The sequence below is a fragment of the Salvelinus alpinus genome, chromosome 6 (genome assembly GCF_045679555.1).
Source record: "Salvelinus alpinus chromosome 6, SLU_Salpinus.1, whole genome shotgun sequence".
Classification (NCBI taxonomy): Eukaryota; Metazoa; Chordata; class Actinopteri; order Salmoniformes; family Salmonidae; genus Salvelinus; species Salvelinus alpinus.
The window spans coordinates 12,932,354-12,959,932 of record NC_092091.1 but is presented as its reverse complement, the minus strand read 5'-3'; the positions used below and the strand labels follow the sequence as shown (position 1 = coordinate 12,959,932).

Below are 27,579 nucleotides of genomic sequence, written 5' to 3'. Positions count from 1 at the left end.
GATTGATTGTTTTTTATAAGATAAGTTTAATGCTAGCTAGCAACTTACCTTAGCTTACTGCATTTGTGTAACAGGCAGGCTCCTCGTGGAGTGCAATGTAATCAGGTGTTAGAGCATTGGACTAGTTAACTGCAAGGTTGCAAGATTTTATCCCCCGAGCTGACAAGGTTAAAAATCTGTCGTTCTGCCCCTAAACGAGGCAGAACGTTCCTAGGCCGTCATTGAAAATAAGAATGTGTTCTTAACTGACTTGCCTAGTTAAATAAAGATTAAATAAAGGTGTAAAAAAAAATCGGCGCCCAAGAATCGGCAAATCGGCGCCCAAAAATACCGATTTCCGATTGTTATGAAAACTTGAAATCGGCCCCGATTTAATCGGCCATTCCGATTAATCGGTCGACCTCTAATGGACAGGCATAGGCTACGGACAACAAACACAATTGCATTTTATCAATGGCAATTTGAATGCACAGAGATACCGTGACGAGATCCTGTGGGCCATTGTCTGCCATTCATGTTTCAGCATGCTAATGCACAGCCCCATGTCGCAAGGATCTGTACACAATTCCTGGAAGCTGAAAATGTCCCAGTTCTTCCATGGCCTGCATACTCACCAGACATGTTACCAATTGAGCATGTTTGGGATGCTCTGGATCGATTGGTACGACAGTGTGTTACAATTCTCGCCAATATCCAGCAACTTCGCACAGCCATTGAAGAGGAGTGGGACAACATTCAACAGCCTGATCAGCGAAGGAGATGTGTTGCGCTGCATGAGGTAAATGGTGTTCAAAACAGATAGACTGGTTTTCTGATCCACGGCCCTACTTTTCTAAGATATCTGTGACCAAGAGATGTATATCTGTATTCCCAGTCATGTGATCTCCATAGATTAGGGCCTAATTAATTTATTTCAATAGACTCATTTCCTTATATGAACTGTAACTCAGTAAAATCTTTTATATTTGTGTTTAGTGTAGTCTTACACACTGTCAGTAGACTGCTATCACACCCTTGGCTACTCTACCCTTCTGTCTCTGTATATCTCTGTCTCTCTCTTTCTTTTTCTTTCTCTAGTAGAGAAAGATGTACGCAAACATACATATTAAATGAAAACACCACTTGAAAAGAAAGGATAATACCCGCCCACTGTTTTGGGCTCTCTGAGTGGAATGTAGTTTCCACCAGCTCAGTTTTTTTCTCTCCAAATGGCGTGACAATGATTGTAGGAGTTGGTAAGACCGCAATAACAGATATGGGACCAGGCAAGACCACACTACTGAGAGAGAAACATTGTGAGGGCATTTCACCAGAACTCTCCCACGTTGTCTTGGTATTCATGTTTCTTAATTAGAGCTAGGCCCCTTTTTTTCTCAATTTCCGCCTGAATGACGTGTCCAAAGTAAACTGCCTGTTACTCAGGCTCCGAAGCCAGGATATGCATATAATTGGTACCATTGGAAAGATTTTTTTTTGAAGTTTGTAGAAATGTTAAAATAATGTAGGAGAATATAACACAATAGATATGGTAAGAGAAAATACAAAGAAAAACCAACCAATGGTAAGTATAGGGCATACTGAAAATTAGCGCCCAGGGTGCAATTCCCATGGCTTCCACAGGGTGTCAGCAGTCTATGTTCAATGTTTCAGGCTTGTAACTTCCAAAACGAATAAGAAATATCAGTTTTAGTACAGGGACACAGTCTTGGAAATTCGCGCTCGCCATGAAGACAGGACGCACCTGTTTAAAATCGGATTCCTATTGAACATACTTCTTTCCGTAAGAAATATTATAGTTTGATTACATTTTTGGTTATCCGAGGAGTAAATAGAAACGTATTTTGACTTGTTGAAACAAAGTTTAGGGGTAGAGTTTCGGTTTCCTTTCTCTGCGTGTTGAACGAGTGGATTACTCAAATCGATGGCGCCAACTAAACAGACTTTTTTTGGGATATAAAGAAGATAGCTGGGACACTTTGGATGACAAATCAGAGGAAGATTTTCAAAAAGTAAGTGAATATTTAATCGCTATTTGTGAATTCATGAAACCTGTGCCGGTGGAAAAAATATTTGGACGTGGGGAGCCGTCCTCAAACAATAGCGTGGCATGTTTTCGTTGTAATAGCTACTGTAAATCGTACAGTGCAGTTAGATTAACAAGAATTTAACCTTTTCTCAATAGGGGGTGCTGTTTACACTTTGAAGATTTTTCGTTCCCAGATTAAACTGCCTCGTACTCAATTCTTGCTCGTACAATATGCATATTATTATTACTATTGGATAGAAAACACTCTCTAGTTTCTAAAACCGTTTGAATTATTTCTCTGAGTGAAACAGAACTCATTCTGCAGCTCACTTCCTGTCAAGAAGTGAGATTTCTGAAATTGAGGTCTCTGTTCCAGGGTCGGTTTATAAATTCCCTTATAAGCTATGGGGCTACATGCACTGCATACGCCTTCCCCTAGATGTCAGTAAGAGGTGAGACTTTGAATGGAGCGGATAGCACCATCTGGGGAAGTATAAAACCTCTTGGAACGGAAGTACCGACCTTTTCGACGAGGCGCCTGACGCAGGAGGGAAACCGGCATGGCGTCTTCAAAAGCTTTCGGTTTAGCAGTTCTATATCTCCGGCTCTGATTTAATTTGTTTTTTGTCTTAACTTCATAAGGTAGTTAATTTAAACCGACTTATAGCAGTTTATAGCAGTTTATTGCGATTTTCTGGAGTTTCTTTGTCAGGCGTTATCACGAGTTGGGCACCTCTCCGGTACATCGGCGTTAGCAGCTAATTTCTACAGGAGTAGAGGACATCTTTCAACCAAAAGACGATTGTTCTGGACAAAGGACCACTTGCCCAAGATTCTGATGGAAGATCATCCAAAAGTAAGAGCTATTTATGATGTTAATTCGTATATCTGTGGAAAGATGTAAAATTATTAGTCCGCCATTGATTTAGGCATGGTCTCGCTGTAACGCACGCTGAATGTCGAGTAACGTTAATTTAAAAAATCTAACACAGCGGTTGCATTAAGAACTAATGTGTCTTTCATTTGCTGTCCAACCTGTATTTTTTAGTCAAGTTTACGATTAGTTATCGATTAGATTAGGTGCCTCTCCAAGATGGCGCCTGAAATGTTGCTACTAATCACATTGTATAACCACGATTTGTGCTGCTAAATATGCACATTTTCGAACAAAACCTATATGCATTGTGTAATATGATGTTACAGGACTGTCATCTGATGAAGTATATCAAGGTTAGTCAAAAATTATATATCTTTTGCTGGATTGTTACGATCGCTAACCTTTGCTACTGGTAAACGGCTTGTGTTTCCGGCTATTGTGGTAAGCTAATATAATGCTAAATTGTGTTTTCGCTGTAAAACACTTAAAAAATCTGAAATATTGGCTGGATTCACAAGATGTTGGTCTGTCATTTGCTGTACGCTGTGTATTTTTCAGAAATGTTTTATGATGAGTATTTCGGTATTTGACGTTGGTCTCTGTAATTATTCTGGCTGCTTCGGCACTATTTCAGATTGCAGCTGCAATGTAGAACTGTGATTTATACCTGAAATATGCAAATTCTTCTAAAAAAACATGTGCTATATGTTATCAGACTGTCATCTGATGAAGTTGTTTCTTGGTTAGTGGCTATATATATCTTTATTTGGTCGAAATTGTGATAGCTACCTATGCAGGAAAAAAATGGTGGGAAAAAAAAGTTGTGTCTTTTGCTATCGTGGTTAGCTAATAGATTTACATATTGTGTCTTCCCTGTAAAACATTTTAAAAATCAGAAATGATGGCTGGATTCACAAGATGTGTATCTTTCATCTGGTGTCTTGGACTTGTGATTTAATGATATTTAGATGCTAGTATTTACTTGTGACGCTATGCTAGTCAGCTTTTTTACTGTGGGGGGTGCTCCCGGATCCGGGATTGGGACCAATTAGAAGTTAAGCTTTCAACCGATAACAAGAATTTAAGCTTTCAACCGATATAAGAAACGTATATGTACCTAAATGTTTAATAACCATACCTTTTATGATTATTTATTTGAATTGCGCGCCCTCCAGTTTCACCGGAAGTTGTCCCGCTAGCGGGACGCCTAGGCTTAAGTTAAGAGAATTCCAGAAGTAGACAATAGTAAGTTGAAGGTGGAGGGGGGGGGGTTGTCTTGTTATGGGATTATACAAGACATGTGGGGGTTAAGGCATACACACATACAATAAAAACAGACTGCACTGTTCTAAGGGCATAACTTAACTTCAAGTGGACAGTCAGACCACAGGGGGAGAAGATCATCATTTAGACAACAGAGAGCATCCAAAGACAATGAAGAACACATTATATTGGAGAGCGCTCTTTGCTATTGTAAAAAATATGAAAACATGCTCAGTCAGTCAGTAGCAGTGCTGGCCAGAGCAGACTTCTCTAGAGATGTTCTATTAACACAACCTTTGGAAGTAGTCCTTCCCATTAGAATAGGATATTGGATTGTGAGGATGTTATTACTTCAGCTTGTTATTTCTACACAAGGTTCCCACTCGTACAGCCAGACAAAAGGGATACAAAGAGCACAAACTCCCAAGGACAAATACTGACAGAACAGGTTGATGGAAGTCAAACGAGGGCTATAGGTGAGGTCCAGGCCTCCCGAGGATGGAATCTCTCTCGCTCTTTTTTTTCTTCCTTTTCTCTCATTCTTTCTCTCTAGTAGAGAAATATGTACGCAAACAAACCTTCAAGGATATATTAAATGAAGACATCACTTGAAAAGAAAGGATAATACCCGCCCACTGTTTTGGGCTCTCTGAGTGGTAATCTAGTTTCCACCAGCTTGGACCTCTGTTGTGCAGTGTGGGATTGTTGTGTTGGCCACAAGCCTGACCGAGGGGACAAAGCATAGAATTACTAGAGCGGACAAAGCCCCTCACTCACACCACTTGAATGGAGAAATACCTTTTCTAGTAATTCAAAAAGGGGCTGCAATTCTACATATTCTGCCATGGTGCTGAGAGAAAATATTGCAATTCTAGGCATAATTAGCATTACTAATTCTGTATTATTTTGCGCAAACATAATAACAATCTATCACGCTAAATTCATTGTTTTTGCAATTTTCAATTAACCCTGACTAATGGACCTACACTACCGTTCAAAAGTTTGGGGTTACTGAGAAATGTCCTTATCTTTGAAAGAAAAGCACTTTTTTTTTGTCCATTAAAATAACATCAAATTGATCAGAAATGCAGTCTAGACATTGTTAATGTTGTAAATGACTATTGTAGCTGGAAACGGCAGATTTTTTATGGAATATCTACATAGGCGTACAGAGGCCCATTATCAGCAACCATCACTCCTGTGTTCCAATGGCACGTTGTTACCTAATCCAAGTTTATCATTTTAAAAGGCTAATTGATCATTAGAAAACCATTTTGCAATTATGTTAGCACAGCTGAAAATGTTCTGATTTAAAGAAGCAATAAAACTGGCCTTCTTTAGACTTGTTGTGTATCTGGAGCATCAGCATTTGTGGGTTCGATTACTTTCTTCTGAAACTCGTCAGTCTATTCTTGTTCTGAGAAATGAAGGCTACTCCATGCGAGAAATTGGCAAGAAACTGAAGATCTCGTACAACGCTGTGTACTACTCCCTTCACAGAACAGCGCAAACTGGCTCTAACCAGAATAGAAAGAGGAGTGGGAGGCCCCAGTGCACAACTGAGCAATAGGACAAGTACATTAGAGTGTCAAATTTGAGAAACAGACGCCTCACAAGTCCTCAACTGGCAGCTTCATTAAATAGTACCCGCAAAACACTAGTCTAAATGTCAGCAGTGAAGAGGCGACTCCGGGATGCTGGCCTTTTCATCTGCCATTTCCAGCAAGTCATTTACAACATGAACAATGTCTACACTGTATTTCTGATCAATTTGATGTTATTTTAATGGACAAATGTGCTTTTCTTTCAAAAACAAGCATTTTTCTAAGTGACCCCAAACTTTTGAACTGTAGTGTATATAAAAAAAAAATATATATATAGTTCCTTTATCTTTTCTACATACTTTATATCTGGTTTTAGTAGTTTAAGTTTACACTGAAAATGTTTTACCATCCCGAAAATGTGTCTAATTAAAACAACTAATAATAATAGGATTTCAATGGTTATTTCCCCAATGGCACCCTATTCCCTATATAGTGCACTACTTTTTACCAGGGCCCATAGGCATATGACTTCTGCTCAACATGATTGATTCTAATAGACAAACAAGAGGGGCTCGTCTTTGCAGTGTGGGGGCCCGACCATACAGAACACAGATGTGGAGGAGGACACTCACAAAGGAGGAATTGAGGAAGAGATGGCGAGAGTTGGCAGATACATTGTGTTGTGGCCCAAACGTCTGTCCAGTGTCCACGTTGCACCGTGGGAGACAGTAGGCATTCTGTCAATAGTGCTCGGGTGCAAAAACATTAGCATTCTGAGTTGGAGTGGAGAGAGAGAGAAAGGGTGTCATGTGCGCAACACTGGAGAGGAAGGAGACCGAGAGGAAGAGACAGAGAATACTGAAATAGAGGACAGAAGGAGAGAGCGAAACAAAGGGAGGGAAGACTAACACTGCATGGGACTAAGAGAGGAGGAGGGGAAAAAGAGATGGGACATAGTGACAAGCCAAAACACTACTTGAGATAGAGGTAGAAATATACAGACTAGCTACAGTTAGTCCTCTGAGGATGGGGACCTGCTTTAGCTCTGACCCCGCTAGAGACTCAGGTCACCAACTGGTTCCCATCAAGCGTCTCGCCACATGGCCCAGACGAACCAAGGCTGTCGCTAGCGTAGGACATTACATCTCCACAACATGGGATCTGACCTACAACCCCAGGTAAACATTGAATACTTAATACCTACTTAACCTTTTTTATACGGTCCTTATGTTGGCACCTAATTCAGTCTTGCCAAATCCTGACAACACTTTTTTTTTCATTACCAAATGGAAGAAAACGGACTGAAACAGGAAGAGAAACACTGGTTTTTGTTTTCCGTTGCAAAAAAGTTCTTACACATTTTCAGTTGCATGCCCTAATGAACACAACCCAGGAGTTGTGTTAGATAAATAAATTGTTGTGGTATTGATATTGATCCGCAGCTGCAGCGACGCGTACAAACTGCTGCATTACAGCTTGTTACATTTGTTTTTTGGTGAAGACGCGTCCCGTGTCGTACATCACACTGTACAGGACAGCAGTACGTGTGGCATCTGCATCACACTGTTTTAACCGCTCGTATACACATGCGCATATGAACACAAACACACACACGCACGCAGTCAACCACACACACGCACGCATACATACAGTCAACCGCGCACATATACTTACACACATACACACCCTAACGGCACCCGCAGAAAGCAAACATTGGATTCATTTGGATTGACTGGAGGCATATGACAGCATTACTAGCACGCTCAGCAATTACCCAGTCCCTCTTACCCAAGCCAGCCCATGCAACAGGTGGATAGCCTCTCACCGTAGGAGTCTGACAGGCCATAGACATATATTTGTGTTGACCAAAAACTTTAACATGCAAATCAGTGATGACGACAAGGACCAGATTCCTGTAAAACATCAGAAAGCATTTTAAATTCAAAATGTGATATTCACAAGCAAACCAAAATGCTGTTAGTGAACAGAGACTTCACATCACTGCCAAGCTAGTGACAGAAAACGTGACTGTAGATCGGCCAGCCCCTAGTGGCGACCAAGCTAAATTCTGACGTTGGCGCTAATTTTTAAACATCGCTTCCACGTACTGTTATTTATTCACCATCAAACAGGAGGAGGAAATGTTGCCTTTTATGCATTTTAATTCGATATAAGAGATGGGAATCGAAGTGGCTATTCAACAAGAGGAAGATTATCCAAGGTATCTGAGGTTCAATACTTTCCTGTGTGTTATGGCAGTTTTAATAGGAAGATTATCCAAGGTGTTATTACAGTTTTAATAGGAAGATTATCCAAGGTGTTATGGCAGTTTTAATAGGAAGATTATTCGAGGTGTTATGGCAGTTTTAATAGGAAGATTATCCAAGGTGTTATGGCAGTTTTAATAGGAAGATTATCCATTTACATTTACATTTAAGTCATTTAGCAGACGCTCTTATCCAGAGCGACTTATCCAAGGTGTTATGGCAGTTTTAATAGGAAGATTATCCAAGGTGTTATGGCAGTTTTAATAGGAAGATTATCCAAGTTGTTATGGCAGTTTTAATAGGAGGATTATCCAAGGTGTTATGGCAGTTTTAATAGGAAGATTATCTGAGGTTGAATAATTTCCTGCTAATCCTATCCTTTTAATACTTGTGTAGCGAGGGAGCACAGAACTTAGGTCATTAGTACAGGACTGTGTCATCAGTGTTTAGTCATTGAAGTTGTGAAGTTGTCTACCATGTTTCTTGTGGATGGCACAGATCAATGAAGTGGTGGGGTTAGCCATATAAGAACTGGATGTACCTGGCTGTTTTGCCTCAGGTTTACTCTGGGCATGCATCACGTGCTATGACTGCTGTCTGTGTGGACTACTGTCTGAAAAAAATGGTGTTTACAAACCTTATTTCTACCAGACGAATCTATAGTTCTCCTTGGAGGACAGCTTAGCTTACAAAAAAAACCTTGAGAATGGACTAAATAGGTGCCAGATAGACAACTCTCTGAGGGACTGGCCAGCAACATCCCTGGTGCCTGAGCTGGCTCCAGCACCGGAGAAACTCTGAGATATAGCCTAGCAGATGTGGAATGGCTATGTCTTAGTGTGCCAATTCACATACCTACTGTACGTCCTTAATATAATAACTAAGGAACCATAACCCAATGTTATCTGCAGGGATGCAAACTAGTCACCTTTTGGCGATATTTGCCGTTTTGAATCCAAAATAAATGACCTACGTGATTCATGTAGATCCGCTCTGAAAAGAGCGGAGAGTGGAATGGCAGTTTGCCAGGTAATTTACAGCAGTGTGTCTATAATGAAGAGGTCAAGTAGGTGAGAAGCCTGACCACGGTGAGAAGTTGATGAAGCGTACTTCATGAGCTGTAACCGAAAAACAACTGCATTTGGAAAGTTTGAGGTGAGGAAGAAAGTGTGGTGGAACAAGTATTGTTATCATAAAGTATCTTGCTAGCTGGATCGAATTCTCCGTTAGCTAGCCAGAGAAATGTTGAGCAACATTAGCCCACCTAACTGATCAAATAATTGAGTTTATGGTGTGAAAATTAGCTTCCTAATAAAATCAGACTACAACATCAGATGAGCTAACGTTAGTAACCTAACCAATTCACTATAGTGTTAACGTTAGTAACCTAACCAATTCACTATAGTGTTAACGTTAGTAACCTAACCAATTCACTATAGTGTTAACGTTAGTAACCTAACCAATTCACTATAGTATTAACGTTAGTAACCTAACCAATTCACTATAGTGTTAACGTTAGTAACCTAACCAATTCACTATAGTGTTAACGTTAGTAACCTAACCAATTCACTATAGTGTTAACGTTAGTAACCTAACCAATTCACTATAGTGTTAACGTTAGTAACCTAACCAATTCACTATAGTGTTAACGTTAGTAACCTAACCAATTCACTATAGTGTTAACGTTAGTAACCTAACCAATTCACTATAGTGTTAACGTTAGTAACCTAACCAATTCACTATAGTGTTAACGTTAGTAACCTAACCAATTCACTATAGTGTTAACGTTAGTAACCTAACCAATTCACTATAGTGTTAACGTTAGTAACCTAACCAATTCACTATAGTGTTAACGTTAGTAACCTAACCAATTCACTATAGTGTTAACGTTAGTAACCTAACCAATTCACTATAGTGTTAACGTTAGTAACCTAACCAATTCACTATAGTGTTAACGTTAGTAACCTAACCAATTCACTATAGTGTTAACGTTAGTAACCTAACCAATTCACTATAGTGTTAACGTTAGTAACCTAACCAATTCACTATAGTGTTAACGTTAGTAACCTAACCAATTCACTATAGTGTTAACGTTAGTAACCTAACCAATTCACTATAGTGTTAACGTTAGTAACCTAACCAATTCACTATAGTGTTAACGTTAGTAACCTAACCAATTCACTATAGTGTTAACGTTAGTAACCTAACCAATTCACTATAGTGTTAACGTTAGTAACCTAACCAATTCACTATAGTGTTAACGTTAGTAACCTAACCAATTCACTATAGTGTTAACGTTAGTAACCTAACCAATTCACTATAGTGTTAACGTTAGTAACCTAACCAATTCACTATAGTGTTAACGTTAGTAACCTAACCAATTCACTATAGTGTTAACGTTAGTAACCTAACCAATTCACTATAGTGTTAACGTTAGTAACCTAACCAATTCACTATAGTGTTAACGTTAGTAACCTAACCAATTCACTATAGTGTTAACGTTAGTAACCTAACCAATTCACTATAGTGTTAACGTTAGTAACCTAACCAATTCACTATAGTGTTAACGTTAGTAACCTAACCAATTCACTATAGTGTTAACGTTAGTAACCTAACCAATTCACTATAGTGTTAACGTTAGTAACCTAACCAATTCACTATAGTGTTAACGTTAGTAACCTAACCAATTCACTATAGTGTTAACGTTAGTAACCTAACCAATTCACTATAGTGTTAACGTTAGTAACCTAACCAATTCACTATAGTGTTAACGTTAGTAACCTAACCAATTCACTATAGTGTTAACGTTAGTAACCTAACCAATTCACTATAGTGTTAACGTTAGTAACCTAACCAATTCACTATAGTGTTAACGTTAGTAACCTAACCAATTCACTATAGTGTTAACGTTAGTAACCTAACCAATTCACTATAGTGTTAACGTTAGTAACCTAACCAATTCACTATAGTGTTAACGTTAGTAACCTAACCAATTCACTATAGTGTTAACGTTAGTAACCTAACCAATTCACTATAGTGTTAACGTTAGTAACCTAACCAATTCACTATAGTGTTAACGTTAGTAACCTAACCAATTCACTATAGTGTTAACGTTAGTAACCTAACCAATTCACTATAGTGTTAACGTTAGTAACCTAACCAATTCACTATAGTGTTAACGTTAGTAACCTAACCAATTCACTATAGTGTTAACGTTAGTAACCTAACCAATTCACTATAGTGTTAACGTTAGTAACCTAACCAATTCACTATAGTGTTAACGTTAGTAACCTAACCAATTCACTATAGTGTTAACGTTAGTAACCTAACCAATTCACTATAGTGTTAACGTTAGTAACCTAACCAATTCACTATAGTGTTAACGTTAGTAACCTAACCAATTCACTATAGTGTTAACGTTAGTAACCTAACCAATTCACTATAGTGTTAACGTTAGTAACCTAACCAATTCACTATAGTGTTAACGTTAGTAACCTAACCAATTCACTATAGTGTTAACGTTAGTAACCTAACCAATTCACTATAGTGTTAACGTTAGTAACCTAACCAATTCACTATAGTGTTAACGTTAGTAACCTAACCAATTCACTATAGTATTAACGTTAGTAACCTAACCAATTCACTATAGTATTAACGTTAGTAACCTAACCAATTCACTATAGTATTAACTGGTATACGACTCCTTGCCGTTCCTCAAGTTATAACGTGTTAGCTGCTTACTGGACCCTGGTAATCTGTGAAATGCTAGCTAACTAACTAACATCTGTTAAGTATTGTTTTCCCTCTACAGTATGTGGTTAATTTTCAGAATGAGAGAATTAAGTGTAAATGAGGTGTTGCTTGTTAAACAACTGGATTCAGGGATCAAGTGTAGCTGGAGCTGGGCCTGGCTTAAGCTGGAAGCCAATAGAGGTGAAAGGAACACCACACACTTTCCCTCTTTCAATACAGGGGATAAAAAGGGGTAGGCCAGGTGTACTCTCTGCCTGAAAGAGATCAATTATGCCAACAAAGGGTATCATGCTCTGCTGGCACATTGTAGGACAGATGTCCACAGGCAGAAAGTGTACAATGTAATAACCTGCAGTGTAGCCCAAATATATTGTTTTTGTTGTGTTGAACTTGACAGTAACACGTGTGTTAGTGAGGGGGGATTAGACATTTTTTTACTCAGTGAACGTTATTTTTTGCACACATGTAGCCTTGTGCACTTGATCGATGTCTACTATAACGGCCACTATAATAGAGCATAAATAGAATGCCTGTTTGTTTCATTCTATTTCTACTTTAAGATGTTTTTTTCCCAAGTGCAATATTTAGATGTGTGTGGTCACAAGCCTTCTATTATAAAGGCTGTCATGTCTAACTGCAATATTCGTGTATTGTTTTCCCTCAAGTTATTTGCAGTAAAGTCTAGGCAACAAATAACATTGGGTTGCTTTCTTCAATCTTTTTAGCTGTGAGTTAGGTTCACATGAACCACTTTTTATTTTACACACAGAGACTGTTCATGTAGATCATATTCTTTTCTGTTTAATTAGTTAAAACCTGCATTTTCCCCTATCAGGGATTTGTTTTTGCATGTTTCAGTGCAATAAAAGTGTCCCCTTTTTGGGCCCTCACCAGTTTGCATCCCTGTATCTGTTGTGCTCTGCTGCACACAGACTCACCACCTGGAGCTGCTGTTGACATTGCTGCTTTACAGCAACATGTAGGAGAAACATTAGTCTTCGGGCTCCCGAGTGGCGCAGGGGTCTAAGGCACTGCAGTCCCTGGTTCGAATTGGGAGTCCCATAGGGTGGAACACAATTGGCCCAGTGTCGTCTGAGGTAGGCCGTTATTGTAAATAAGAATTTGTTCTTAACTGACTTGCCTAGTTAAATAAAGGTTAAATATTTAAAATAAAAACATTTGTAAGATCAATCTGGGCCTTCTCTATGAGAAACACCACACTGAGTACTACAGCATTGGGTTGAATGTCTTAACACTACACTGAGGAAACAGTGCCTCCTACTGGCCCTCCAACACCACTTCCAGCAGCATACCACTCTGCATCCCACTGCTGGCTTGCCTCAAGCTAAGCTAAGCGGGGTTGGTCCTTGGTCGGTTCCAGGATGGGAGACCAGATGCTGATGGAAGTGGTGTTGGAGGGCCAGTAGGAGGCACTCTTTCCTCTGGTAAAAAATAATAATATCCCAATGCCCCAGAGCAGTGATTGGGGACATTGCCCTGTGTAGGGTGCTGTCTTTCAGATGGGACGTTAATACTTCTTGACGCACGGATCCCTTTAGCGGGATAATTTTCGTAAACAACCGCTGAATTGCAGAGCGCCAAATGTAAAAAAATTGCTACATTTTTTTATTTTCATGAAATCACAAGTGCAATATAGCGAAACACAGCTTAGCTTGTTGTTAATCCACCTGTCGTGTCAGATTTTGAAAATATGCTTTACAGTGAAAGAAATCCAAGCGTTTGTGTGAGTTTATCGATCACTAGACAAAACATTAAGAACACCTAGCAGCAATGTATATTGGTCACGAAAGCCAGAAAAGCAATAAAATGAATCGCTTACCTTTGATGATCTTCGGATGTTTGCACTCACAAGACTCCCAGTTACACAAATGTTCCTTTTGTTCGATAAAGATTATTTTTATATAAAAAAAACTCAATTTGTTTGGCGCGTTATGTTCAGTATTCCACAGCCCTCCACAGGCAGGTCATCAAGGCTTGATGAAAATTCAAAATAGTATCCGTGAAGTTCGTAGAAACATGTCAAACGTTTTTAATAATCAATCCTCAGGTTGTTTTTAACATCAATATTCGATAATATTTCAACCGGACTGTAATCTATTCAATACTGGAGAGAAAGAAAATGTCGAGCAACCAGTGTCGCTGGTTGATTAACTAATATAACCAATTAACTAATATAAGGACCTCCGTCTATCCACTGACGCGTTTTGATATCTCGCTCATTTTTCAGAATAAAAGCTTGAAACTATGTCTAAAGACTGTTCACACCCTGAGGAAGCCATTGGAAAAGGAATCTGGTTGGAACAGTGATTTATCAAAATAAGAGTCACTCCGGGTTGGATTTCCTCAGGTTTTCGCCCGCAGAATCAGTTCTGTTATACTCACAGACAATATTTTGACTGTTTTGGAAACTTTAGTGTTTTCTATCCTACTCTGTCAATTATATGCATATTCTAGTATCTGGACTTGAGAAATGGGCAGCTTACATTGGGAACGTTATTTTTCCAAACATAAAAATTCTGCCCCCTAGCTTCAAGAGGTTAAACGAGTGTACTGACTCTCTGTGGTCACTAAAGATCCCATGTCACTTATCATAAGAGTCGGGGTGTTAACCCTGAGGTCCTGGCTAAATTCCCAATCTGACCCTTATAGAATCATGGCTGCATCATCATCCCCAGCTTGTAATTGGCTAATTCATCTCCCTCCTCTCCCCTGTTACTATTCCTGAGGTCGTTGATGTAAATGACAATGTGTTCTCAGTCAACTTACCTGGTAAAATAAATAATAAATAAAAAAGTACCACAGCATTGGGTTGAATGTCTTATCTTAACACGACACTCACTGAGTACTACAGCATTGGATTGAATCTTAACACCAAACACTTCCCCAAGAATAACCTTGTTCTTTTTCTTATTGTTTAATGCAGGAACACTTTCGTCTGACTACGTGCTTCTCCCGTGAGGCACCTCTCTCTGTCACTTTAGATCTGTATCGGCTATGGGAGAGTTTATATATTTGGAAACAGTGAATAATTCAGAGGAGGGGATTGAGTTAGTGGTCCCCTAGCTCACACTATACTGTAAAGATGTTTGTGAAGTCTAACCATGAAAGAGTTGTAATTCATTCATGACCCCCACATGTCTGTCTGGATTGCCAGATGTAACATTAAGTTTGTCACAGGAAATGTTTTTCAGTTTATTCCCAGACAGGCTTTAAACTGGTTACATGTCACATTAGCTCGTCAGTTTCCTTTGTATCTCAAAATGAATCTTTCACTGTAATCCGCTGTAGTCTCATGTGTGGGATCTGATTGGCTGTTTTTCAATGTTCTTCAAGGCCACTGGCATCTGGCACAAAAGAGAGTGACTTGGTGCCTGGCAGTTATGGTGTAGAGAGGAGTTAAGTCATCAAGAGAGTGGCCGTGTTCGGATACCCATACTAGCTTACTAAATAGTATGCAAAAAGGAACGCTTTATAGTATGTAAACTTTTTGAAAATAGTACACCAAAACCATCATCTAATGCGTGATTGCGTTGACTCCCGCCATTTGTTCATTTTGGTACAGCGCGTCAATTTCTCTTATCAGCTGTTGTCAAACACGAGTCGGAAAAGACGAGTGAATTCTACAAGATAAAACGCTGAAATTAGGATGCAGTTTAAGTATGTTGTACGCTACTATGGGTATTCGGACAGAGCCAGTGACTTGGTGCCTGGGAATTATTGTGATGTTCGACTGTTGGCCAGTCTGTCTGTCCCTTTGGTTGTGTCTACACTTGGCACTTACATTCAACTTCTGTTATCAGAATTCGAAGATCACATTGAAAAGACGGGTTTTGTGGTGTGATTGTGTTCAGATCTGTCTGACCACTTCAGGAGTTGGACAGGGCGGCTTTCTCCTCATTCTGGACGCAATCGGGCGACGTCATTAGCACTCCTCCCACAAGTCTTCAGAAACATGTGTTTTGGGACCGAGAGGCACCTTTTCATTATAACGTTGGAGGAAATAAGTTCCTAGCGTGTGAGGAACGTGTTTGCTGGCCTCCATAAATGCTAGCCAGCTAGCTAATATTTAGGAAAAAATTTGTTTGTTTAGCTAGAGTTAATCTAACAAGTTTGCAATCCCTTTAGTGTTGCTTGCTAGCTTGCTGGCTAGCTACAGAGGATAGCTGCCTAGTTAGCTACTGTAATTAGCTACTGCTATATCAGTCTGTCTGTCTCTGTCTATTGGCCAGTGTCTGTCCCTCTGTCTGTCTGCCAGCCTGTCTGTCCCTCTGTCTGTTGGCCAGCCTGTCTGTCGGCCAGTCTGTATGACCCTCTGTCTGTTGGCCAGTCTGTCAGTCAGACATACAGTGGGACTGTGCAGTAACAGCTAAGCTCTGTGTGTTGGGCAAAATCAGGTTAGAGGGAGAGAAAAAATCAGTCCATTAGCAAAGGGCCCACGTTTGTCCTCGTCCTCAGGGTGTATTGTTAGACAGAGCAGTCGTGTGAGGTAAAACTATACCCAGTGCATTTTGCCCATTCATCCATCGTTGTCTGTTGTTGCTCTTAGTCCTGAGGCCAGGTAAGGGGATATTTTAGTGTTGTAAACAAAAACTGAATAATGGCTACTGCATTTATTTTGTAGTATGGTTTGTCTATAGATGCAATGCAGAAGAATAGTGTGCAGACCTCTCATATGTCACAGTTGTGAACATGTAAAGTAGGCTATTTATGAATGCATCCTTTCTGTGTCCTTTTAGAGGAGATCACATGTGACTTTGATCCTACCAAGTGGGTCATTTGGCTGAACGAGGAGAAATTTGAAGCAGCCAACCGAGACTTCTTCACTCAGCAGTTCTGCTCACCCAAATTACCTGATTAAAAGGCAACTATTGCCCTTTCACTGTAAACGTGGTGACATTTAGAACAAAGGGAGGCTCTGACAAAAAGATGAGGATGTAGAGAATTTGTGAAACCACAGCAATGCAAATGAAAGTTCTAGCCCAAATCCCCCTCCAAATTCTCAAGTTGATGCTCTTGGATTTGGGATACTGTGGTTTCGAAAGCCATGTTACAATAGCAACCCAAAATAGGCTAATTGTGCTGTAGCACAGCTTGACTGTTGAGAAGGGAGATTATATCTTCATCTGGGCGTCGCAGAGGGCTTGTCAAATAAAATCAAGTAGAATTTTATTGGTCGCGTACACATATTTGCAGACGTTATCGCAGGTGCAGCGATTTTTAAAAATGTATTTGAAAATGTATTAAAAAAAATATATATATATTTAACCTTTATTTAACTAGGCAAGTCAGTTAAGAACAAATTCTTAGTCCAATGCTCTAACCACTAGACTACCTGCTGCCCCAAAGGCTTATACTTGTACTGTTATTTATGAGTATTTGATTGCTGTTAGTGTGGTTCAGTTTCTGCAATAGGGGAAATGATGGAACATGACTGAACATTAGAATGTATATTTCTTTCTCTCCCTCTCGCTATCTGTCTCTCTTTCATGTGAGGATAATACTTTTCTCTCATTTACTCATGTAACCAAGTGAGTGCTCTTTTTTCTGTTCAACAAAGATCTCTAATTGACATGCACCATTGACATGCATGAGAATGTCATTCATTGTTGAGTTCAGAGACCTCCTTTGACTCATCAATAGGTTCAAACTCCTGACTTGATTGGAGGTGGCAATGATTTGATCACTTCACTTCAACCTTTGATCAAAACATCCATCATTTTGGGACATTTACGTACGCATATTCAGAAACATATTGTAGTCTTACGTTTGTTATTACTTTTATTTTGGCGTAATGTATGGAGGCACTGTTATTGTTTGTACCCAGGGGACTTTTATTTTGAAAACAGTAGTATTCTCAGAGGCACCTACGCATGTCAGGAGAATGTGGAGCAAAAGATGTTGGTGACTGCTTGGCTGGATCTCTTGGTCCACAGACATTCAACTACAAGTAATAGTTTTCTGTTTTGTTATTACTGCCGAACCCACAAGTCCTCCGGTGGAGGTAGTGTTAAATATCTACAACAACAATTCAGGGTTACAATATTTCTGTATCATTTATGTCCCAGCAGTCATACATTGTAACATACTTCAGTATGCAAGCCAAGTTACTTAGCCAACTATGTCAGCCAACCAGCTAACAGGTAATATCAGTAAGTCATTTCTTCATATGTAGCACACAAGGAAATGTTATATTTGGCATTTGTGACTTAAATTACTTTTGAGATGGTGAATTTTATTGCCATTTCACATGGAATGACCCTGACTTGGAATGACTCAATTCCCTCATGTGTATTATTATAATAATCATCACCACCATCAATTGGTTACTTTTTCTGGTAGCCATTATTCACTCTTATCCCAGCACTAGGAGGACTGTATAGACAGCTCATGGGTTAGGGTTAGCCAACTGCTCAGTAGCTTAGCAGAGATTATGGTTATTTTAATATTCAATCATAAAAAGGCCCATGAATTCGGCCCCATATAAATTTGATTCAAACAGTCAGGCCATTACTTTGAATCCAATTCCGGGACTAAAATAGAATCCAGGATAACCCATGCTCCCTAAAGGAGTAGAGAAGACAATGTAACGCAGTATACCAGCCTATGGGCCCGGGTCAGAAGTATTGCTCTCTATAGTGGATAATGGGCCCGGGTCAGAAGTATTGCTCTATATAGTGGATAATGGGCCCGGGTCAGAAGTATTGCTCTATATAGTGGATAATGGGCCCGGGTCAGAAGTATTGCTCTATATAGTGGATAATGGGCCCGGGTCAGAAGTATTGCTCTATATAGTGGATAATGGGCCCGGGTCAGAAGTATTGCTCTATATAGTGGATAATGGGCCCGGGTCAGAAGTATTGCTCTATATAGTGGATAATGGGCCCGGGTCAGAAGTATTGCTCTATATAGTGGATAATGGGCCCGGGTCAGAAGTACATTTACATTTACATTTAAGTCATTTAGCAGACGCTCTTATCCAGAGCGGATAGGGTGCCATTTGGGATGCAGCCAGGTTATTTATTATTATTATTTTTTCTTTCACGGAGGTAGATCATCTTTAATATTGCAGATAGATTGTAGCTTCCATCAATGTGGTTGTCTAGATCTTTTCCAATCCCCCAGATATTTTGTATTTATTTCTATTTGCTGTATATTTTGAACTGAGCTGTTTCACAAACATTTACAGAATATTACATGAAGAATGCTTTTGGATTATATTTATTTCTGTCCTTCATCCGACATTATGATAAACTCTCCCTGACAAATGACATTCATTAAGTTCAACTGATAACCATCAGACAAGTGTATTGAGGGAGGAATCGATGGTGGTGATATGCAAATATTTCCATTGTCTAGGTTTTAATTTCTGAGTCCCAAATGGCACCATATTCCCTTCATAGTGCACTATTTATGCCCAGTGCCAATAGGGCTCTGGTAGTGCACTATATAAAGAATATAGGGCCATTTTGGACACATCCAATGAAAACCTGGAAGGCTAGAGAGAGCAATAGTCTTCTCTTAATTATGGAGATCTAGGAAGTAGGCAGCTTTCATGTGTCCGTTTCCTTTCTGACCCAATGCAGCTCCTCGGCTGATTGTTTCTGTTCAGAATACGCTGTAGGAACTTTTGACTTCCTTGCAATTGCCTGACACGCTGGATTTGACTCCACACCGTGGCCTGGATTGAATAGCTAGCAATCCTAGCTAACTAGTTAGCTCGCTAGCAATGACAGGTTATCGTTAGCCATGGACTGCGTTATAATTTAGCTAGGTAGCATTGGCCTGCTAGCTAGTTAGCTAGCCAGACCTGTATAACGGCTTGGTTTTTTAATAGTAGCACCGTGACTACTGAATTAATTGAACACTGTTGCTTTGGTAAGTGGCCAATTGAGAACTTTCTTGTCAAGAACTGATTTGAGTCAGAATTCAGTCAACCAATCTGAATGATGCAATCTCAGTTTCATCATTCATTGGCTGAACCACAACCAAAGGCAATTGGCCCAGCAGTCCTCCAATAGAGACAATGGAAGGAAACTGTCATTTCAAACTCTCCCACAGCAAGTGCGCTGAGAATCCCTACATTGTAATGTCAACATTGCATTGTGGCTTGACACTTTTTGAAGCATTCTGATTATGAGAAGGACAATTTATGGGTGTAGTTTTGTGCCAAGTCTCAGTTTTACATTTCCCCCACTCTGGTTGAGATTGAGATTGGGGCATGGGGAGCTGATCTTAGATGTAAGTTTCTACTAGTAGAATGTATGTAGTAGAAACTTACCGCTAGAGAGTTTTGGAGGATTTTTTTCTTGTCATGTCATCCTGCTGTACTCAAGTTGCAACGGACATGTGAGATGGATGGTGTGAGATGGATGGTGTGAGATGGATGGGTGCTGGGCCTCAGGGCACCCCTGCAGAAAGAGAAGATGCAGCTGAGGTGTATTAATAGTAGAGCTGTGTGTGTGTGGTCTGAAGAAGTATCTGGATCAGTAGACCCTAGGGGAGAAGAGAGTATGTCTGTGCACTAGTGTTGTCACAATACCAGTATCACGATACCAGGAAGCAAGGAAGCAAATGAAACAAAACATGAAGCGGCCTAAATGTCTTGAGGAAAACAGTCCTAATGTTGGAAAAAACTGCCTTATGTTGTCACCCAGAGCCACGTGTTTATTTTTCAAGCTATAGCACATAATCTTCAACAGAAGTAGGTTTTAGGACCAAATCAGCCATGAACATAGTGAAGTAACTAGAGGTCGACCGATTAATCGGAATGGCCGATTTAATTAGAGCCGATTTTCAAGTTTTCATAACAATCGGAAATCGGTAATTTTGGACGCCGATTTTGCCGTTAAAAAAAATATATATATATTTTTTTTTACACCTTTATTTAACTAGGCAAGTCAGTTAAGAACACATTTTTATTTTCAATGACGGCTTAGGAACGGTGGGTTAACTGCCTTGTTCATGGGCAGAACGACAGATTTTTACCTTGTCAGCTCAGGGATTCAATCTTGCAACCTTACAGTTAACTAGTCCAACGCTCTAACCACCTGCCTCACGAGGAGCCCGCCTGTTACGCGAATTCAGTAAGAAGCCAAGGTAAGTTGCTAGCTAGCATTAAACTTATCTTATAAAAAACAATCAATCAATCATAATCACTAGTTATAACTACACATAGTTGATGATATTACTAGTTTATCTAGCGTGTCCTGCGTTGCATATAATCGATGCAGTGCGCATTCGTGAAAAAGGACTGTCGTTGCTCCAACGTGTACCTAACCATAAACATCAATGCCTTTCTTAAAATCAATACACAGAAGTATATATTTTTAAACCTGCATATTTAGCTAAAAGAAATCCAGGTTAGCAGGCAATATTAACCAGGTGAAATTGTGTTACTTCTCTTGCGTTCATTGCACGCAGAGTCAGGGTATATGCAACAGTTTGGGCCGCCTGGCTCATTGCGAACTAATTTGCCAGAATTTTACGTAATTATGACATAACATTGAAGGTTGTGCAATGTAGCAGGAATATTTAGACTGATGGATGCCACCCGTTAGATAAAATACGGAACGGTTCCGTATTTCACTGGAATAATAAATGTTTTGTTTTCGAGATGATGATAATTTCCGGATTCGACCATATTAATGACCTAAGGCTCGTATTTCTGTGTGTTATTATGTTATAATTAAGTCTATGATTTGATAGAGCAGTCTGACTGAGCGATGGTGGGCACCAGCAGGCTCGTAAGCATTCATTCAAACAGCACTTTCGTGCGTTTTGCCAGCAGCTCTGCTGTTTATGAATTCAAGCCTATCAACCGGTGTAACCGATGTGAAATGGCTAGCTAGTTAGCGGGGTGCGCGCTAATAGCGTTTCAAACGTCACTCGCTCTGAGACTTGGAGTAGTTGTTCCCCTTGCTCTGCATGGGTAACGCTGCTTCGAGGGTGGCTGTTATCGACGTGTTCCTGGTTCGAGCCCAGGTAGCGGCGAGGAGAGGGATGGAAGCTATACTGTTACACTGGCAATACTAAAGTGCCTATAAGAACATCCAATAGTCAAAGGTATATGAAATACGAATCGTATAGAGAGAAATAGTCCTATAATTCCTATAATAACTACAACCTAAAACTTCTTACCTGGGAATATTGAAGACTCATGTTAAAAGGAACCACCAGCTTTCATATGTTCTCATGTTCTGAGCAAGGAACTTAAATGTTAGCTTTCTTACATGGCACATATTGCACTTTTACTTTCCTCTCCAACACTTTGTTTTTGCATTATTTAAACCAAATTTAACATGTTTCATTATTTATTTGAGGCTAAATTGATTTTATTGATGTATTATATTAAGTTAAAATAAGTGTTCATTCAGTATTGCTGTAATTGTCATTATTACAAATAAATAAAAATATCGGCCGATTAATCGGTATCGGCTTATTTTGGTCCTCCAATAATCGGTATCGGCGTTGAAAAATCATAATCGGTCGACCTCTAGAAGTAACTAATTGAAGGTCACATGGAAGACTTTTTACCATACTAAAATAAGATATTGTACTCATTGCTCAATGACATCCATCTTATTGTACCTTTACCAGTCACTGTGCTATTTGTTTGCCCTCTATCCTGTGTAACACATAGTTGTGAAATTGATCAAGTGAGTCTGCAAAAGGTGCTGTTGAAGTCCTAGTCTCAGGAGAGTTTGAGAAGGAATGGGATGGAGAAAGGAACAGGAGATTGTGAAGGAGAGGGAGGAAGGGCACCTGAAGCTTACTACAAGCTCTACGTAGACGCAACATTCGGAGTGTTGCAATGTCATTTTTCCTCACAAAAGGGGTGGCTCCTTGTAATTAGCTACGGCCATCGCCAAATTTTTTTACTACCTGAAAATTGACACACTCCGTATTATTCCTTCCGCCGCCGCGGAGGCAGTGTTGTCGCTTGGTTCCTTGATCTGATATCAAATCAAATCAAATTTTATTAGTCACATACACATGGTTAGCAGATGTTAATGCGAGTGTAGCGAAATGCTTGTGCTTCTAGTTCCGACAATGCAGTAATAACCAACAAGTAATCTAACCTACAATTCCACAACTACTACCTTATACACACACAAGTGTAAAGGGATAAAGAATATGTACATAAAGATATATGAATGAGTGGTGGTACAGAACGGCATAGGCAAGATGCAGTAGATAGTATAGAGTACGGTATATACATATGAGATGAGTACTGTAGGGTATGTAAACATAAAGTGGCATAGTTTAAAGTGGCTAGTGGTACATGTATTACATAAAGATGGCAAGATGCAGTAGATGATATAGAGTACAGTATATACATATGAGATGGGTAATGTAGGGTATGTAAACATTATATTAAGTGGCATTGTTTAAAGTGGCTAGTGGTACATTTTTACATAATTTCCATCAATTCCCATTTTTAAAGTGGCTGGAGTTGAGTCAGTATGTTGGCAGCGGCCGCTAAATGTTAGTGGGATAGAAGCTGTTTTTCAGTCTCTCGGTCCCTGCTTTGATGCACCTGTACTGACCTCGCCTTCTGGATGATAGCGGGGTGAACAGGCAGTGGCTTGGGTGGTTGTTGTCCTTGATGATCTTTATGGCCTTCCTGTGACATCGGGTGGTGTAGGTGTCCTGGAGGGCAGGTAGTTTGCCCCCGGTGATGCGTTCTGCAGACCTCACTACCCTCTGGAGAGCCTTACGGTTGTGGGCGGAGCAGTTGCCGTACCAGGCGGTGATACAGCCCGACAGGATGCTCTCGATTGTGCATCTGTAGAAGTTTGAGTGCTTTTGGTGACAAGCCGAATTTCTTCAGCCTCCTGAGGTTGAAGAGGCGCTGCTGCGCCTTCTTCACGACGCTGTCTGTGTGGGTGGACCAATTCAGTTTGTCCGTGATGTGTACACCGAGGAACTTAAAACTTTCCACCTTCTCCACTACTGACCCGTCGATGTGGATAGGGGGGTGCTCCCTCTGCTGTTTCCTGAAGTCCACAATCATCTCCTTTGTTTTGTTGACGTTGAGTGTGAGGTTATTTTCCTGACACCACACTCCGAGGGCCCTCACCTCCTCCCTGTAGGCCGTCTCGTCGTTGTTGGTAATCAAGCCTACCACTGTAGTGTCATCCGCAAACTTGATGATTGAGTTGGAGGCGTGCATGGCCACGCAGTCGTGGGTGAACAGGGAGTACAGGAGAGGGCTCAGAACGCACCCTTGTGGGGCCCCAGTGTTGAGGATCAGCGGGGTGGAGATGTTGTTACCTACCCTCACCACCTGGGGGCGGCCCGTCAGGAAGTCCAGGACCCAGTTGCACAGGGCGGGGTCGAGACCCAGGGTCTCGAGCTTGATGACGAGTTTGGAGGGTACTATGGTGTTAAATGCTGAGCTGTAATCGATGAACAGCATTCTCACATGGGTATTCCTCTTGTCCAGATGGGTTAGGGCAGTGTGCAGTGTGGTTGCGATTGCGTCGTCTGTGGACCTATTGGGTCGGTAAGCAAATTGGAGTGGGTCTAGGGTGTCCGGTAGGGTGGAGGTGATATGGTCCTTGACTAGTCTCTCAAAGCACTTCATGATGACGGAAGTGAGTGCTACGGGGCGGTAGTCGTTTAGCTCAGTTACCTTAGCTTTCTTGGGAACAGGAACAATGGTGGCCCTCTTGAAGCATGTGGGAACAGCAGACTGGGATAAGGATTGATTGAATATGTCCGTAAACACACCAGCCAGCTGGTCTGCGCATGCTCTGAGGACGCGGCTGGGAATGCCGTCTGGGCCTGCAGCCTTGCGAGGGTTAACACGTTTAAATGTTTTACTCACCTCGGCTGCAGTGAAGGAGAGCCCGCAGGTTTTGGTAGGGGGCCGTGTCAGTGGCACTATTGTCCTCAAAGCGGGCAAAAAAGTTGTTTAGCCTGTCTGGGAGCAAGACATCCTGGTCCGCGACGGGGCTGGTTTTCTTTTTGTAATCCGTGATTGACTGTAGACCCTGCCACATACCTCTTGTGTCTGAGCTGTTGAATTGCGACTCGATTTTGTCTCTGTACTGGGACTTAGCCTGTTTGATTGCCTTGCGGAGAGAATAGCTACACTGTTTGTATTCGGTCATGCTTCCGGTCACCTTGCCCTGGTTAAAAGCAGTGGTTCGCGCTTTCAGTTTCACGCGAATGCTGCCGTCAATCCACGGTTTCTGGTTTGGGAATGTTTTAATCGTTGCTGTGGGTACGACATCGTCAATGCACTTCCTAATGAACTCGCTCACCGAATCAGCATATTCGTCAATATTGTTGTTGGACGCAATGCGGAACATATTCCAATCCGCGTGATCGAAGCAGTCTTGAAGCGTGGAATCAGATTGGTCGGACCAGCGTTGAACAGACCTGAGCGCGGGAGCTTGTTGTTTTAGTTTCTGTTTGTAGGCCGGAATCAACAAAATGGAGTCGTGGTCAGCTTTTCCGAAAGGGGGGCGGGGGAGGGCCTTATATGCGTCGCGGAAATTAGTATAACAATGATCTAGGGTTTTTCCAGCCCTGGTAGCACAATCGATATGCTGATAGAATTTAGGGAGTTTTGTTTTTAGATTAGCCTTGTTAAAATCCCCAGCTACGATGAATGCAGCCTCAGGGTGTGTGGTTTCCAGTTTACAAAGAGTCAGATAAAGTTCGTTCAGGGCCATCGATGTGTCTGCTTGGGGGGGAATATATACGGCTGTGATTATGATTGAAGAGAATTCCCTTGGTAGATAATGCGGTCGACATTTTATTGTGAGGAGTTCTAGATCAGGTGAACAGAATGACTTGAGTTCCTGTGTGTTGTTATGATGATCACACCACGTCTCGTTAATCATAAGGCATACCCCCCCGCCCCTCTTCTTACCAGAAAGATGTTTGTTTCTGTCGGCGCGATGCATGAAGAAACCAGCTGGCTGCACCGACTCCGTTAGCGTCTCTTGAGTTAGCCATGTTTCCGTGAAGCAGAGCACGTTGCAATCCCTGATGTCTCTCTGGAATGCTACCCGTGCTCGGATTTCATCAACCTTATTGTCAAGAGACTGGACATTGGCGAGTAGTATGCTAGGGAGTGGAGCGCGATGTGCCCGTCTCCGAAGCCTGGCCAGGAGACCGCCTCGTTTGCCCCTTTTACGGCGTCGCACAGGGTCGCCGGCTGGGATCAGATCCATTGTATTGGGTGGAAGGCAAAACACTGGATCCGTTTCGGGAAAGTCATATTCCTGGTAGGAACGATGATGAGTTGACGTTAATCGTATATTCAGTAGTTCCTCCCGACTGTATGTAATGAAACCTAAGATTACCTGGGGTACCGATGTAAGAAATAACACATAAAAAAACAAAATACTGCATATTTTCCAAGGAACGCGAAGCGAGGCGGCCATCTCGTTTCGGCGTCGGATGTTGTCCGATATATAGGCTATTCATCAAGTAGCCTATTTTGCATTGATAATCAAATATAATCTCAGTGACTGTTCAAACAGGAAAACAAACAAGAATCCACCTAAAAAGGTATTTTGTTTAGAAGTAATGACTAGTTATTACAGGCTATTGTGAAATGGTAGAACCTGCTGTAGCCAAATAGCTAGCCAGGTGCTTTTCCTCATCATGACCAAAACATGATATTCTATTTTTAGCTGATATGGGAATGAATACACAAGCAGCATATCAAACTGGGATAATGTTTGAGGTTTCACCGGCAAGTAGAATAATATTTGCCAGGGCATATTTTTTTATTTTTTTATAAATCTGATTATTTCACATGGAGATGTGGGAAGCTAAAAGGCTAGCTAGCTTGCTATGTTTGTAGCAGGCTAACACCAGCTAGCCAGGCTGCCAGCTAGCTACTACTAGCAAGGGAAGGCGACTCTTTCTTGGTTTCACAAAATAAAAATAAAAACAGTTACTATCGCACCGCTGTTAGTAGGAATGGGACTGGACAGGATGTCATGTTACTAAAAGGTGTCAGCTACACCAAAAATCCTGGTGAGGGGAGAATAGGGTAGTATAGGGAAGAATAGGGTAGGGGAGGGGATAAAGTGAGGGGAGAATAGGGGAGGGGAGGGGATAAAGTGAGGGGAGAATAAGGCAGGGGAGAATAAGGCAGGGGAGAATAAGGGAGGGGAGAATAGGGTAGTATAGGGGAGGGGATAAAGTGAGGGGAGAATAGGGTAGTATAGGGGAGGGGATAAAGTGAGGGGAGAATAGGGTAGTATAGGGGAGGGGATAAAGTGAGGGTAGTATAGGGGAGGGGATAAAGTGAGGGGAGAATAGGGTAGTATAGGGGAGGGGATAAAGTGAGGGGAGAATAAGGTAGTATAGGGGAGGGGATAAAGTGAGGGGAGAATAAGGTAGTATCGCGGAGGGGATAAAGTGAGGGGAGAATAGGGGAGGGGAGAATAGGGGAGGGGATAAAGTGAGGGGAGAATAGGGTAGTATAGGGGAGGGGATAAAGTAAGGGGAGAATAAGGTAGTATAGGGGAGGGGATAAAGTGAGGGGAGAATAAGGGGAGGGGAGAATAGGGGAGGGGATAAAGTGAGGGGAGAATAGGGGAGGGGAGGGGATAAAGTGAGGGGAGAATAAGGGAGGGGAGAATAGGGGAGGGGATAAAGTGAGGGGAGAATAAGGGAGGAGAGGGGAGAATAGGGGAGGGGATAAAGTGAGGGGAGAATAGGGGAGGGGATAAAGTGAGGGGAGAATAGGGTAGGGGAGGGGAGAATAGGGTAGTGTAGGGGAGAATAGGGTAGTGTAGGGGATGGGATAAAGTGAGGGGAGGGGAGAATCGGGTAGTGTAGGGGAGGGGAGAATCGGGT

General features: G+C 41.1%; 1 protein-coding gene across 12 annotated transcripts in view; it reads left to right on the top strand.

Annotated features, from left to right (window-relative positions):
* Nucleotides 1-27,579, top strand: part of LOC139578165 (pleckstrin homology domain-containing family A member 7-like) — a 166,436-nt gene that overhangs the window by 21,356 nt on the left and 117,501 nt on the right. The window contains exon 1 of one of the 12 annotated variants that reach the window (XM_071405435.1): nt 6,554-6,888. The exons of the other annotated variants lie outside the window; for them this stretch is intronic. Within the exon in view, the coding sequence (XP_071261536.1) occupies nt 6,737-6,888 (152 nt within the window). The 5' untranslated portion in view covers nt 6,554-6,736. Of the gene's footprint in view, nt 1-6,553; nt 6,889-27,579 lie in introns of those variants that run through there. 12 annotated transcript variants of the gene reach the window in all.